Here is a 12,509-nt window from a genome sequence, read left to right on the forward strand (position 1 = left end):
AATCGTTCTATAATTACCCTATACAATTCATTTTAAATTGATCAGTATATTTTCATTGGCCATATTAATTTTATTAGTACGAATAACATTAGGTAGATAAGTCATAGACACATACATAAATATATGACTATTCTTATAACTACGTTGGGCCTAATCTACTTTGTAAAACAAATAACACATAGCTTCATATATTGTATAGAATATAGTAATATTGTATAGTATTATACTTATACAATAATACTAAAAATAAACCAAACTGAAATATAATATATATCGAAAAATGCTTTGAACCATTACACACAAAATATATTAGACCTCAGAGATAAAATTCACTTTGAAATTACGTAATAATTATTTTAAAAAATTAAATTCCGTAATGTACAAAAAAATATAAGTTTTATATAAAATTTTGTGTTACAATAAAAAGACACAACTCGCGCTTGCAAAGTGTTATTTTTACATACGAAAAACAGTTTTGATATTGTTCTTTAAACACAAAATTGAATTATACAAACTCGATACTACATAAAACTAAACAATATAGAATACATTTTAAAAATAAAACATGTGTGGGTGTGCATATGTTTATATAATATATAAATATATTATGTTACACGTATTTTCATATAAATAATACCCCAATGTAAGTTTTGTATGATAAATGTTGAAAATACAAAATATATAGCACTATATATTTTAAATAATATAGAAAAAATCTACTTTACGTTATCATAAAATTTAAAAATCAAATTTAGTAATTAAACACGTTGCTTATTTAAACACATTAGTACACATTGTTATTTATCAAAATTTTATATTAATATAAATTGCGATCATGTATAACATTTAGTAAAAACAAAGATAAAAAAAAAATTGACTCCCGCTCGGTCGAGCGGGTCATGATCTAGTATATCCTATTAAAAGTGAAGTACAAATGGAAACTAACCTCTACTTCTTCTCTTATTTACCACAGACTACCACTGATTTTAATTCAAGAAATTATCTAGATCAATCACCTCATTTCACACCTAGAGCCCATAATCACCTCATTTAATGCAGAGTCCATGACGTTTTTTACAACATTTTAATGGATTTTTATTTTGTTTATTCTGTAATTACAAATGAACCTAACTGCTTTTTATCTAACCATATCTAACCATCAAATTAAAGTCATACTCATCATTCACATACACTCAGAAATTATTATATACATGAAATCGAGTTTAATATATGAACTATTCTGCAAGAAAATATTGAAGTTTCGTATTGTAATATGGAGTTAGATAATAAAATAATGAAAATTTTTTAAGTGTATTATATACCTGTTTTTATATGTTAATTTTTTCATATAAAATTTTATAAATCATTGTATTTTCTATGAACATGTCTACGTAATTTACAATTTTTAAAATGGCATCCTTAGTCATAGCTATTTATTCATTAGATCTTCTAGTTCCACACACTACCACAAACAAACTATATGATTAACAAAAATATGTTTCAACCAAATAACTAATGTACTTCATCATTTACACTTTTAATATCACCAGACAGTATACAGAAATTTAATATCACAATTACATAACCTAAAAAAATAATATCATAACATTTCAAACCGAAAACGAACATCCGCGCGGACGTGCGCGCAGGTCAAGATCTAGTAAACTTTTATAAGTTTCAACTTTAGAAAAACATAGACTTATTTGAAGATGATCTAATAATATATGAATTCAAGTCTTGTTACTAATACCCTAACAATCTTGCTTTATGTCAAGGTTAACTGAACATGTATTACATAAATACTGCATGTCGAAAGTGGAAGTAAAATATTTTTGTTTTGATGATAATTATACAACATGACCTATCGAATTCAGTAACACCAGGACCAGTTAATTCATGCTAATATTCTTTGAGCAATAGGGAAGATCACAATACCATAAGTTAAGAAGTCGCCAGAAGTTAAGAAGTCGCCAGAAGTTTATCGTTGTATGCATAAAATTAAATTAAAACATGGATGAATAACGACAATACACCCTTATATATGCACATATTAGATACATATGTAAACATTTAGAGACATGAATCAATAAAATAAATACTTTACTGTTGTTGACAAAAATGAAGTGCAGCTCTCAATATCTAACCATATCTATCATGTTTTTCTTTTTATATTCCCCTGATCGCTTTTTCTGCTTTTTTTTATTAGCATGGAGGCCAATCACCACTAATGCAAATAATTCTTTGACTTTCAATATTTCTCCAAAAGGTAAAATATTTATTTGGTTCAAAGCAGTGGGACCAATGTAGACACCATCTTAGAGCATCCATATTGGTTCAGTGGTTGATCAAGTTTTAAAATCTTAAGATCTACCTGTCAATTTGATCCTAGAAAATGGGTTCTTAAGATTATATATTGGAGTTAATAACTTTTTCATATCTTTTTGGGACAAAAATCATGAAAATATTCTGACAGATGTATTTTCTTTGTGTGATGCAGCATTGTTAAATTAGATCTGAAAAACTTAAATGAATTGTCTACAGAAAACTGGTTAACAAGCCATGTGTGTTAACTGCTCCAAATTAGTTAAGGCTAAAAGATAAATAAACATCTAATAAGTTAGGTTGAGAGAATCGATTGATATACCGATTTTAAGAAGTGTACAAGACTTTGTGAGTGGATGGTGGAAAGGCCGAGTCTTTTGACATTAACATTATATTGGCTTTATTTTTAGCACTAGAGCCACTTGGTTTCCGAATCTTTACCTGATTGTCGAATATTTATATCACCATATATGTAAATGCATATTATATCGGACCGGATACGTTGTGCAGTTACATGTCTCTCTCTTTTATAAATACTTGCTCTCATTACACTTCCCATACCCATCACAAACACTCTCATGCATTGAAGTTTGATGAAAATGCATGCCCAACGGAGTAGAATTGCATGAAGTTGAGTAGAGTATAATGCAGCCAAGGATGACTTGCCGGAGGGTCGTTCATCATGCATAACAATATTGGTGATGAACATAATTCTGGCAAGTTGTCCTTCGGCTACATTTTGCTCTCTTCTACTCATGCAAACTCTCCATGGAATACTCTACATTTTCATTCTTTCAAATCGACTATGTGAACTGTACTAACGACCCTTGGTATTGATCAGATGTCCAGCATCGGTGCAATAGTATATTAATTTTTTTTCATGATAGTATATTAATACACGTTTTTCTTTTGTTAATGGTTACTTTTATTCTTGTGAAGTTTTTCAAAATTAAAGGGGGATTTTCTTTGTTTCTTATTACAACAGCTTCTAGGAGAGGCATTTAAAAGAGGATATATTCTAAGCAAAATCTTAAGTGAAGACATTTATAAGCACCAGATAGGCCGTTCTGTACATATCTCTTATATATAATGAAATTTTCTTTCAGATAAAAAAAAAAATGAATTCAGTCCACCAAATGGGTTTGAGCTTCATATTTTATTTCAGATGCAACTGGTTTTGTGGAGTTAAAGATTCATGGACAAAAGGTTTGGCTGTTCTTGTCTGTTTTCCCCCATCATATTTAAAGTTTAATATACATATTAAAATAGTCAACAGTAGAAAAAAATATAAGATTGGTTTGAATGTTTTGACTTACAAATAGGATAACCCGAACTATTAAGGGAACGAGCCTGCTTGCATTGGCCGTCCTAATCTATAGTTTATACATAGGTTTATTTAGAATGCACAACATACAGCCCTAAACATAGTGCAAAAAATGCACTATTGTTGTTGGCGTCTGTCAGCTCCAGTGCGTACGGTGTTAGTTTATCTGGAATTATATACTATGCTGTCAATTATCATTTCTTGACCTAACATAAATAAGCAAAATCAATTATAATTCGCAGATTATTTTGTTGGACGTAATATTACGTAACAGTCAAGAGAATTATATAAAAGCGATGAAAAAGGAGAAAAGAAGCCGAAATTTGTGGAATATTATGAAATGTGCGTTGTCGTTTTTGGGAATCTAAGGTACTGCGGGCCGACAAAAGTGGTCATCTAATAAAGATTTTGGTCAGACAATCATAAACCAAATCCTTGAACGCAAATTTGACAAGAGACACTCATCAAGTCATCATCGCTTTCCTCTTTAAAATGTTTCAGCTTTTTAGGTACGTGCGTTATCAATTATCATCATGTTCCTATATCGTATCCTCTTTTCCTTTTGTACATAATCTGCTGACCATATTATATAAAGAACCGGATAGGACAAGAACAGAAACGTCACCGTTTACTATGACAAGCACTCAATCATTCAGACTACTAATTAATTTAATTTTGTAAGCATATGTAATAAGCTCTTTAGTTACTCCATATGGAATTGTATGGAAGCTCTGATTATCTGCTCACTTTGTGTGATATATGAACGAAACTAGTTATAAGAGAAATGAGTTTTTGAACTAAGTGTGAATTGAGTTTCCCTACGCATGCGATTCAAGTTGATCAAGGCTTGTCCGAGGAGAAGCAACTAGCACAAAAGAAAAGAGAAGAAATAGAGACATAGTAGTACTGATGAATTTGTCGGGTCTATCATGGTCTCCATTTAAGTAAACAAATAAACTGAAAACTGGTCAATATAAAATTCAAACGTTTGGAAGTGGGAAACTGAGGAAAGATATGAGAACGAGACTACGGAGGTCTTACCTAGAATGGATAAGACCATGACAAAATTTTGTAGCTGGCCCTGATTCGGATTTCAGGTTGTATCCGAACCCACAAAATTTTGGAGCTGGCCCTGACTATGGAGGTCTCACACTCTCACCTCCATACCGATCATCAGCCTATATCGGGAAAGAGCGTGGAAAAGGAGATGAGAAGGACGTGTAATATGTTTGTTACATAGTTGAAAATGATAAACCGTGTAATATGTTTGTTATATAGTTGAAAATGAATCGTGTAATATATATTTTTTACATAGTTTAAAGGAATCGTCTAATCTATCCTATTAAAATTGAAGTGCAAATGTAAATTAACCCTCACTTAGTTTATATATTTACAATCATTGCCACTGATTTTAATAATACATACATTAATATTAACACAAAGCCTCTCACGTAATACACCAAAACAAATCAACAAGCCCATTAACAAATTTTTAATTCAAATATTGATGTGTGTTACTAAATCGAATAATGTCATCTATACCTTTATTATTGTTATTGTACTATTTAAACATGGGTACCACCAACAATTCCAAAGCTTATTTATATATAACTATCACAAAAAGTTGTTAAATATTTTAGTGATAGATATGAACCAAACAGATTAACTTTGTATATTCTAATGCTTCAACTATAAATTATCTAATTATATAAAATCATGACCATATTTTAAAAAATATTAATAGAATTTTCTCATATACATATAATCTACCCAACTATATCTGATCTATAATTAAAAATAATGTTAATAATTTAACATGACTTTATGCATTTTTTAAAAATATTAAAAAATATTTTCTAACACAAATGAATGAATAGAAACATATTAATATTTATTCTAATTGGTTGTAAATACAAACAAATTCAAATAAACTCTATGATTAAAAAACATATGTTTCAATAATTTGGATATATAAGAAATAACTAATGTAATTTGTCATTTAATTTATAAAATTAGCATAGAATACATTATTAACAAAATTACACTTATATAAAATATAGTAGATATTAAACATTGCAAACCGAAAAAGAACATCCGCGGGGGATCAAGATATACTTTAAATTTCTCAAAATATATAAACAAAATAATATATTACAAATAAATCTGAATAACATAGTTTGAATACCTAAACTTAACATATAAATTGGTTTGATTTAAATATTTGGATAGAGAATCAATAATTATTTTAAGTATTTTGGTGTTTTGAGTATATTTAACTATTTTAGATATTTATATTTGACTATTTATATATATTTCAATTATTTAAACCAACTTAAAAGTACTATATATATTTTAGATGTTTTTTATAAACTAAATCTAAAAAATAATATACATAATTTTGAATAATTTTGATATTTAATCAATTTCGGTTTGGTTTTGGTACTTCTTTTTGAATCGGGATCGGTTCGATCTTTTGGATTCATATTTTTGCCGAACTCTAATATTGACATGAAAACAACATATTTTATAAAAAATACATCCGCACGGGTGTGTGGGTCAAAATCTAGTATGTTGTTATAGTTTAATGATGATAATAATAATAATAATAAGAATAATTAAAAAAAAACATAATAATAATAATAATACAAATTCTTGTGAAGAATAGTTTCTCTAAGGACCATTGGTGGTGTGATTCCCACTGTGATTCCCTCTGAAACCACCACGAGACTTTGACCCTGGAGACGTTTGAGCACTACCACCATGACCATGCTTCAATGGCACAACTGTGTCCATATACATCAATCTCCCAGGCCAATGCCTTTTCTCTTTTGGAAGCCGACACAGCTGCTGCACCCAAAACGCAACGTACTCTCCTTCTGGATCATAGTTCTGAGCTGACCCTCCCCCCCAAAAAAAAAAACACAGCTTCAGTCTCTTCTTCACGTCACTTGCTGGGACCAGATGTTATAAGTTACTTACTTGCTTGGGGATGCTAAAGTACCGGTCTTCTCTTGGATCATTACCAACTCCTTCGATGAGCCAAAACAAAATTGTTCATCATCATATGAAAAGTTTCCATAAAGCCACAAGTGGCATGAGTAGCAGTAGTAATACCTGCTCGATAGGTCCAGTTTCCGTAATTAGAACAAGGATCATAGTCCAAAAGACATGTCTTAAACCATGTTGTGTTTTTGCTTGGCCTTATCTCAGTCATGGTCATCTCTCTCACTTGTTCTGTTCTCAGTTGACACTCTGTTTTTGTACTTGTTCACTCTTTGTTTTTGTACTTGTGTTTTGTGATACACAAGCACACATACACTCTCTTTACTCTCACGTTTCTTTATGTTGTAGAGAGAAGAGAGAACACACTTTGTATGTCTACATTGCTAACTCTTTTTCTTATTGATTTGGATACTTTTCTTACAACAACACACACATACATTTTATAGTAGACTTCTCTACTTACTACACTTGCACAACTTGGACTCTAGACTTAGACAACTTTCAACAACTCTCACTAACTCTTCTTAGCTAGGCTTTTATTCAATACTTCACTCTTCCTTAGATTGTTTAGCCAACTAATTCTTTTCCTTCTCAACTTGATTCTTTGTGACTAAAGTCACATCTCAACTTCTCGTTGGACTTCTTGTAATTAGTTGGCTTTGCTTCTTCTTCTTTTTCTGTTGCTTGCGCTCCAAGCTTCTTCTTCTTTTTCTTCTTTCTTTTTCTGTTGCTTGCGCTCCAAGCTTCTTCTTCTTTTTCTTCTTCTTCTTCTTCTTCTTTTCCTTATGTGGCAAGCTTCCTTGCTTCCACTTCTTCTTCTTCTTCACTTGATTCCATCTTCACTTTGTAAGTTTAATCAAAGGTTCAATTCCAACAAACCATTCAGCACCCATGCGCCAGTCCAAGCCCCTGTCTCTCACAAGAAACGAACAAACAATCTACACAGCGAATAAAATAAAACAATCAATCCATGAAAAGAAACATAGCTAAGTTGCACAGAGGGAAACTAATCATATACTTATCGGCCTCGATTTGACATGAAGCCTGTAGTGGATAAGTCCTTCATGTTTGCATCTATAAGAGGATACCTAAACCCATTCATGAGCATTCACTAAAGTTTTAATACCTTTTAGAGCCTCAAAGCATTATAATAGAATCATAATATCAGAACACACACCCTGTCTTGCCATCTCTCCAAGACTCGAACAGCTTCTTATCTTGACTCCATTCCCCTTGTACATTTCTTGGGCCACCTGCCAAAAAAAAATGCTAACTTAGACTTGAATAGACATACAGTATTATATTGTAAGGTTATAGTAGAAGCAAGAAGAGCTCAGAGTCTGATCTTTGCCTTGTTCCAAAAGTACTCAAAAACTCTGCCTACTCCTGCACTTTCACCACCCACAAATCTCATTCCTCTTGTCTCCTGTATCAAACATACATATAAAGAATTTTGTTTTACTTCCTTTTCTCTCTTGTCTCAAGTAAAGGGCTTCCAAGAGAAACTCACCTCTTGTGGCTCAAGTCCAAGTTGACCAACAGTTGGAACATCTCCCCAGTTATCAACACAAGGTGTTGGCCCTAGAGAAAGTGGAATACGAGTAGTGCTTCTGATCCTACAGTTTGCTTCCACTGACTGCAAGCAAAATTTTCAACCAGACACAAACAACTAAGGATTACGATCCTATATGCGTCATAACAAAACAGAATCACACCTTACGATACTGAGTGTAGATATCAGGCAAATCAAGAACTTCAAACGGAAGATCATCTTTATGGTACATTGTACTTCCCCAGACAAGCTCAAGCTTAGTAGTCCCATTCCCAACCCCTTTCAAAGCCTTACCCACAAGTCTTTCAACTTGTAGCTCCTCGCTGCACGTTTCTTTATGAGCAAACACCTGAAAAACATACTATACAAAGTTAAACATCTTCAAGAAACATCTGAAACTTTCAGCACAAGCACACACACAAAAAAAAGACTTAACTGTATGAGCTCCAAATTCTTTAGCTAGAGAAGGAAGAATGTCTTCAGGTTCACCACTCCGAATAAGAAGATTCAATCCTCTTCTCATCAGATTATTTCTTAAATCGGCCAAGCATTCCATAAGAAACTCAAAGCTACAAACATTACAACACAACACAATGTTTAGCCAAAAACTCAATGATCTCTTATATATATGTAACAAACATGTTCTGCCATGTTTATGAAAATCAATCTGAAAAATTTTATATGAACCTTTATATAATATCTTAGTACATAATTTTATAATTATCATTTTTAGTTTTTTTTTATACTTAGATACTAACTATTTGGATCTAAATATACTATAATTTTAGAGTACACAATATCTTTCCAACCTTTATCTTCATAACAGACTAACAGTCATTTTATGTATTTATTATATTTCACATTAAAATATAGTTATATTTTATTTTAGTTTTGAAACCACAATACTTTTTCTTGAAAATATATCATAGAAACAATTTTATTGTAGTGAAAGGTACAGTACTTTTTGATAAATATTCTAAATCAAAGCGTTTTGCATTTTCTTTTGAAAAACGACTATCGTATATATTCATTGATCTAAAATAATAATAAGACTAAATGAAAACGAAATTTAGTACAAATTAGAAAAAATATAACAATATTCTTCCACTAGAATCTTTAGGATGACATGCCCAAATTTATGCATGACCTAATTATATATGGATGTTGCTGGATTAGTGTCCAAAGGAGTGATGAAACTACAAGTTTATACTTGTTAATTATTAGTTATAGACCTTCCTGGATCCAACATATCTAGCAATCTTTCAATTTACATGGAATATATACATAGATAGATGCGCTCCTTTATATGTTCCCGCATGTCTACATTTTCAATTCCATTATATCTTATGATGACTTTTAATTTACAAAAGTAACATATACATTATAAATGGATAAAAAATGTTTCTAAAACTCAACGCATCGAAGAAGATTAGTTGAGTATAACTTAAATATGCATTCACGACCAATGACGCATAAGATTTGTGTGTGTATGTGCACTAATACAATCATAGATTGGCTAGCTACGATTGAATTATATTTATATGTTAGGGAAGTGAATGTTTTTATGTTTTCCCAATGTCGAATAATCTTTTTAAGAAGTACTCAAGAGATAAACAAAAATTGAGAGAGATTCGCCTAGCACTATTGTATGCGTGATTCTCTTAATTGATTCGATCGTCACTATGTGGCTCCACCATTAGGGCTATTGTCCAAGGTTTTTTTATCACAGTTTTGTCGCTTAAAAGGTGGGTGAGTGACAAAGTTTAATCACAAAAAGTGTGCTTATAATTGGTAGAATCGGAAAGGAAGCTAATTAAAGTAACATTAACCGTCGCATTTAAGATATAGAAAAAAAATGAATGTACAATGACATGATATTATGGAAAATAAGTCATTTAAACAATGAATTGTTCTATTGTGATATATAGATAAGTGGTCGAGCAATAAAAAAATGGGAGAGGATTCAAGTTCTAAGTTTTTGTTGATATATTAAAACCTTGGATGGAAAAGAAAGAGATATGCAGTATAGTGAAAGAATACACTTCGGCTTTGCACCCAAAAAATTAAAATATGTTTTTTCTGATTTTTTTTAAAGAATGTTAATTAACATGTTATTTCATCGATCTTTGAGTAGTTCATTGATCGACAATAAAAATCATGGCAAATTTCTAAATATTTACACCCAAAAAATAATTGCAGATTTGCTAGTTATAATCATAAGCAAGTTTCATAAAGTTGGAATTACTAAAAATAGTAAGCGCTAAAATTACATCCAAATTCAAAACGACATATTTATAGAATAGAGTTCTGAAACTCAACTTTAGTAACTATAAATATATTTTAAAATCACATGAGGTTTTTTATATAATTGCAACTTAAATGTAAAAACAAAATTAAAAAGAGAGAAAACAAAAACATATATAAAATAGAAAAAGCCTAAAAGGTTATAAAAATAGATATTAAATCTCTTTAGCTGCAAAGTTTTATTTGTCACTTTCGAAAGAATACTTTTGTCTTTATGTGATAGAGCCCTTTAGACCAGCCGCAACGGCGTCTCACACCAAATCCTTAGCTCGTTAACATATGTTAACACGTGTGGGAAATATTAAAAAAAGAAGGAATGGTAAGGATCAATCCTTAAATAAGGGGTTTACGGATCGAGTCCGTATCGACGTGGCATCTAGTCATTGGGCCGAGCAACGTAACGAATCCGTACCCCTTCGACTTCGCAGTCACCTTGTCGAGGATCAATAATCTCCGATTTCATCCTTCCGCCGAAGTCCCGCCGCATCACCAGCGAGTTTATCTGGCCGGATCCAAAAAATTCGAAGAAGAAGTCGAAGAAGCGATCCAGTTTCTTCGATCTGGACGAAGAATTCGAGGCTGATTTCAAAGGGTTCAAGGATGATGATTATTCTTCTTTTGACTGCGAAGATGTAACCTTCGCGGATGTGAAGAAGCCCTTTTTCTTCACTGCACCTACCAAACTCGTAGCTTCCCGTCCAACCACCTTTGCCACCACTGGTAACATATTTTCAGATATTCATAAAGTTTCAATTTTAATTCTAAAGGGTGGATGGATGATAAAGTTTCAATTTTAATTCTAAAGGGTGGATGGATGATAAAGTTTCGATTTTAACAGAGATAGGATGTGTGTGTTTTGCTAAAAAGTGTTGCCCTGTTTGATGTGTGTGTTTTGCTTCTCTGTTTCTTCAGCTATGGTTCATGAGAAGAATCTTTTGTAGCTTGAATCCATAAAAAATCAGTCAAAGATGAAACCCAATTCTTCTGTTCTCTGTACGAGTCTAATCCTTTTCTCTGTGTGTGTGTGTCTGCATTTGCCTTCCTTCTACAGAATTGCTAATGGTGTTGTCACTGCAGGTAAACGCTAGCTCTCAGTTCTGTGGAGTAGCGGAGATGATAGGACCTGTGGATTTTGAGAAGAGCGTTGATTACTGGCAACAAGACAAATGGAACGGACAGTTCCCGGTGAAGTGGCACACCATCAAAGACGTTCCAAACAGTCAGTTCCGCCACATTATATTGGAGAACAATGACAATAAGCCTGTGACGAACACTCGAGACACTCAAGAAGTAAGTCCTCTCAAGCTTTCTTGTGTTATAAGATACATCTTTTTTTTAAACCAACTTGCAGAATCACAACCTAAAAAATAACTACAGGTGAAACTAGAAGGCATTGAGATGCTGAAGATTTTCAAGAACTACGATGCTGAGACTTCAATCTTGGATGATTTTGGGTTTTATGAAGAGAGGGAGAAGATAATTCAAGAACGGAAGGCAAGAAGGCAGCCAAGCTTGCCATCTACAGGAGAGTAGGAGAAAACGAACATAAACCCGCTGCTGCTGCTGCATTGCAGACAGACTTTATCAAGAACATGTCTAAAAGTTTTGCTCAAGTCGTCCGCTTGGAGGAGGGAAGTTTTACACTGTGTTATAAATTTCATGGTATTCAGTTTCCAGCTTCATAGATTTCACTGTTGTTATGTTTTAGGATTTTGTATCAATCGCTGAAAATTGTTGGGTTTTGTGGTTTTGTTACAAAACGCTAAGGACTCTAATTAGAGTAACACCATTGGACTTGATCATTTTGATTAAGTCCTTAACTATTCAAAAAAACAAAAAACAAAAAAATTAATGCTAAACTAATCTTAAGGACTCCACAATGGAATCCACCATTGTGGATGCTCTTACGACTCTATAAAACAGTTCCACACACAACTCACTTCTCTAAGAAAAAAACTAAACCATTGCATATCCTCTCTCTCTCTCTCTCTCTCTCTCTCTCTC

At 32.2% G+C, this 12,509-nt stretch overlaps 1 protein-coding gene and 1 pseudogene across 2 annotated transcripts; one reads left to right on the top strand and one right to left on the bottom strand.

Annotated features, from left to right (window-relative positions):
• Window positions 1-6,316: 6,316 nt before the first annotated feature.
• Window positions 6,317-9,039, bottom strand: LOC108825239 (cryptochrome DASH, chloroplastic/mitochondrial-like; annotated as a pseudogene).
• Window positions 9,040-10,760: 1,721 nt separating this feature from the next.
• LOC130499470 (YTH domain-containing protein ECT3-like) lies at window positions 10,761-12,265 on the top strand. 2 transcript variants are annotated; one of them, XR_008938336.1, is made up of 4 exons: window positions 10,761-11,225; window positions 11,418-11,498; window positions 11,583-11,795; window positions 11,883-12,265. XR_008938336.1 is itself a non-coding variant. In XM_056993572.1 (3 exons), the coding sequence occupies exons 2-3, from the start codon at window positions 11,619-11,621 to the stop codon at window positions 12,036-12,038; spliced, it is 333 nt and encodes a 110-aa protein (XP_056849552.1). In that variant the 5' UTR covers window positions 10,766-11,225; window positions 11,583-11,618; the 3' UTR covers window positions 12,039-12,265. The 2 variants fall into 2 exon arrangements, 1 of the variants encoding a protein (XP_056849552.1); XM_056993572.1 differs by lacking the exon at window positions 11,418-11,498 and having other exon boundaries at window positions 10,766-11,225.
• Window positions 12,266-12,509: the final 244 nt, after the last annotated feature.

This window comes from Raphanus sativus, chromosome 9 (genome assembly GCF_000801105.2).
Source record: "Raphanus sativus cultivar WK10039 chromosome 9, ASM80110v3, whole genome shotgun sequence".
In the NCBI taxonomy this organism is placed as follows: domain Eukaryota; kingdom Viridiplantae; phylum Streptophyta; class Magnoliopsida; order Brassicales; family Brassicaceae; genus Raphanus; species Raphanus sativus.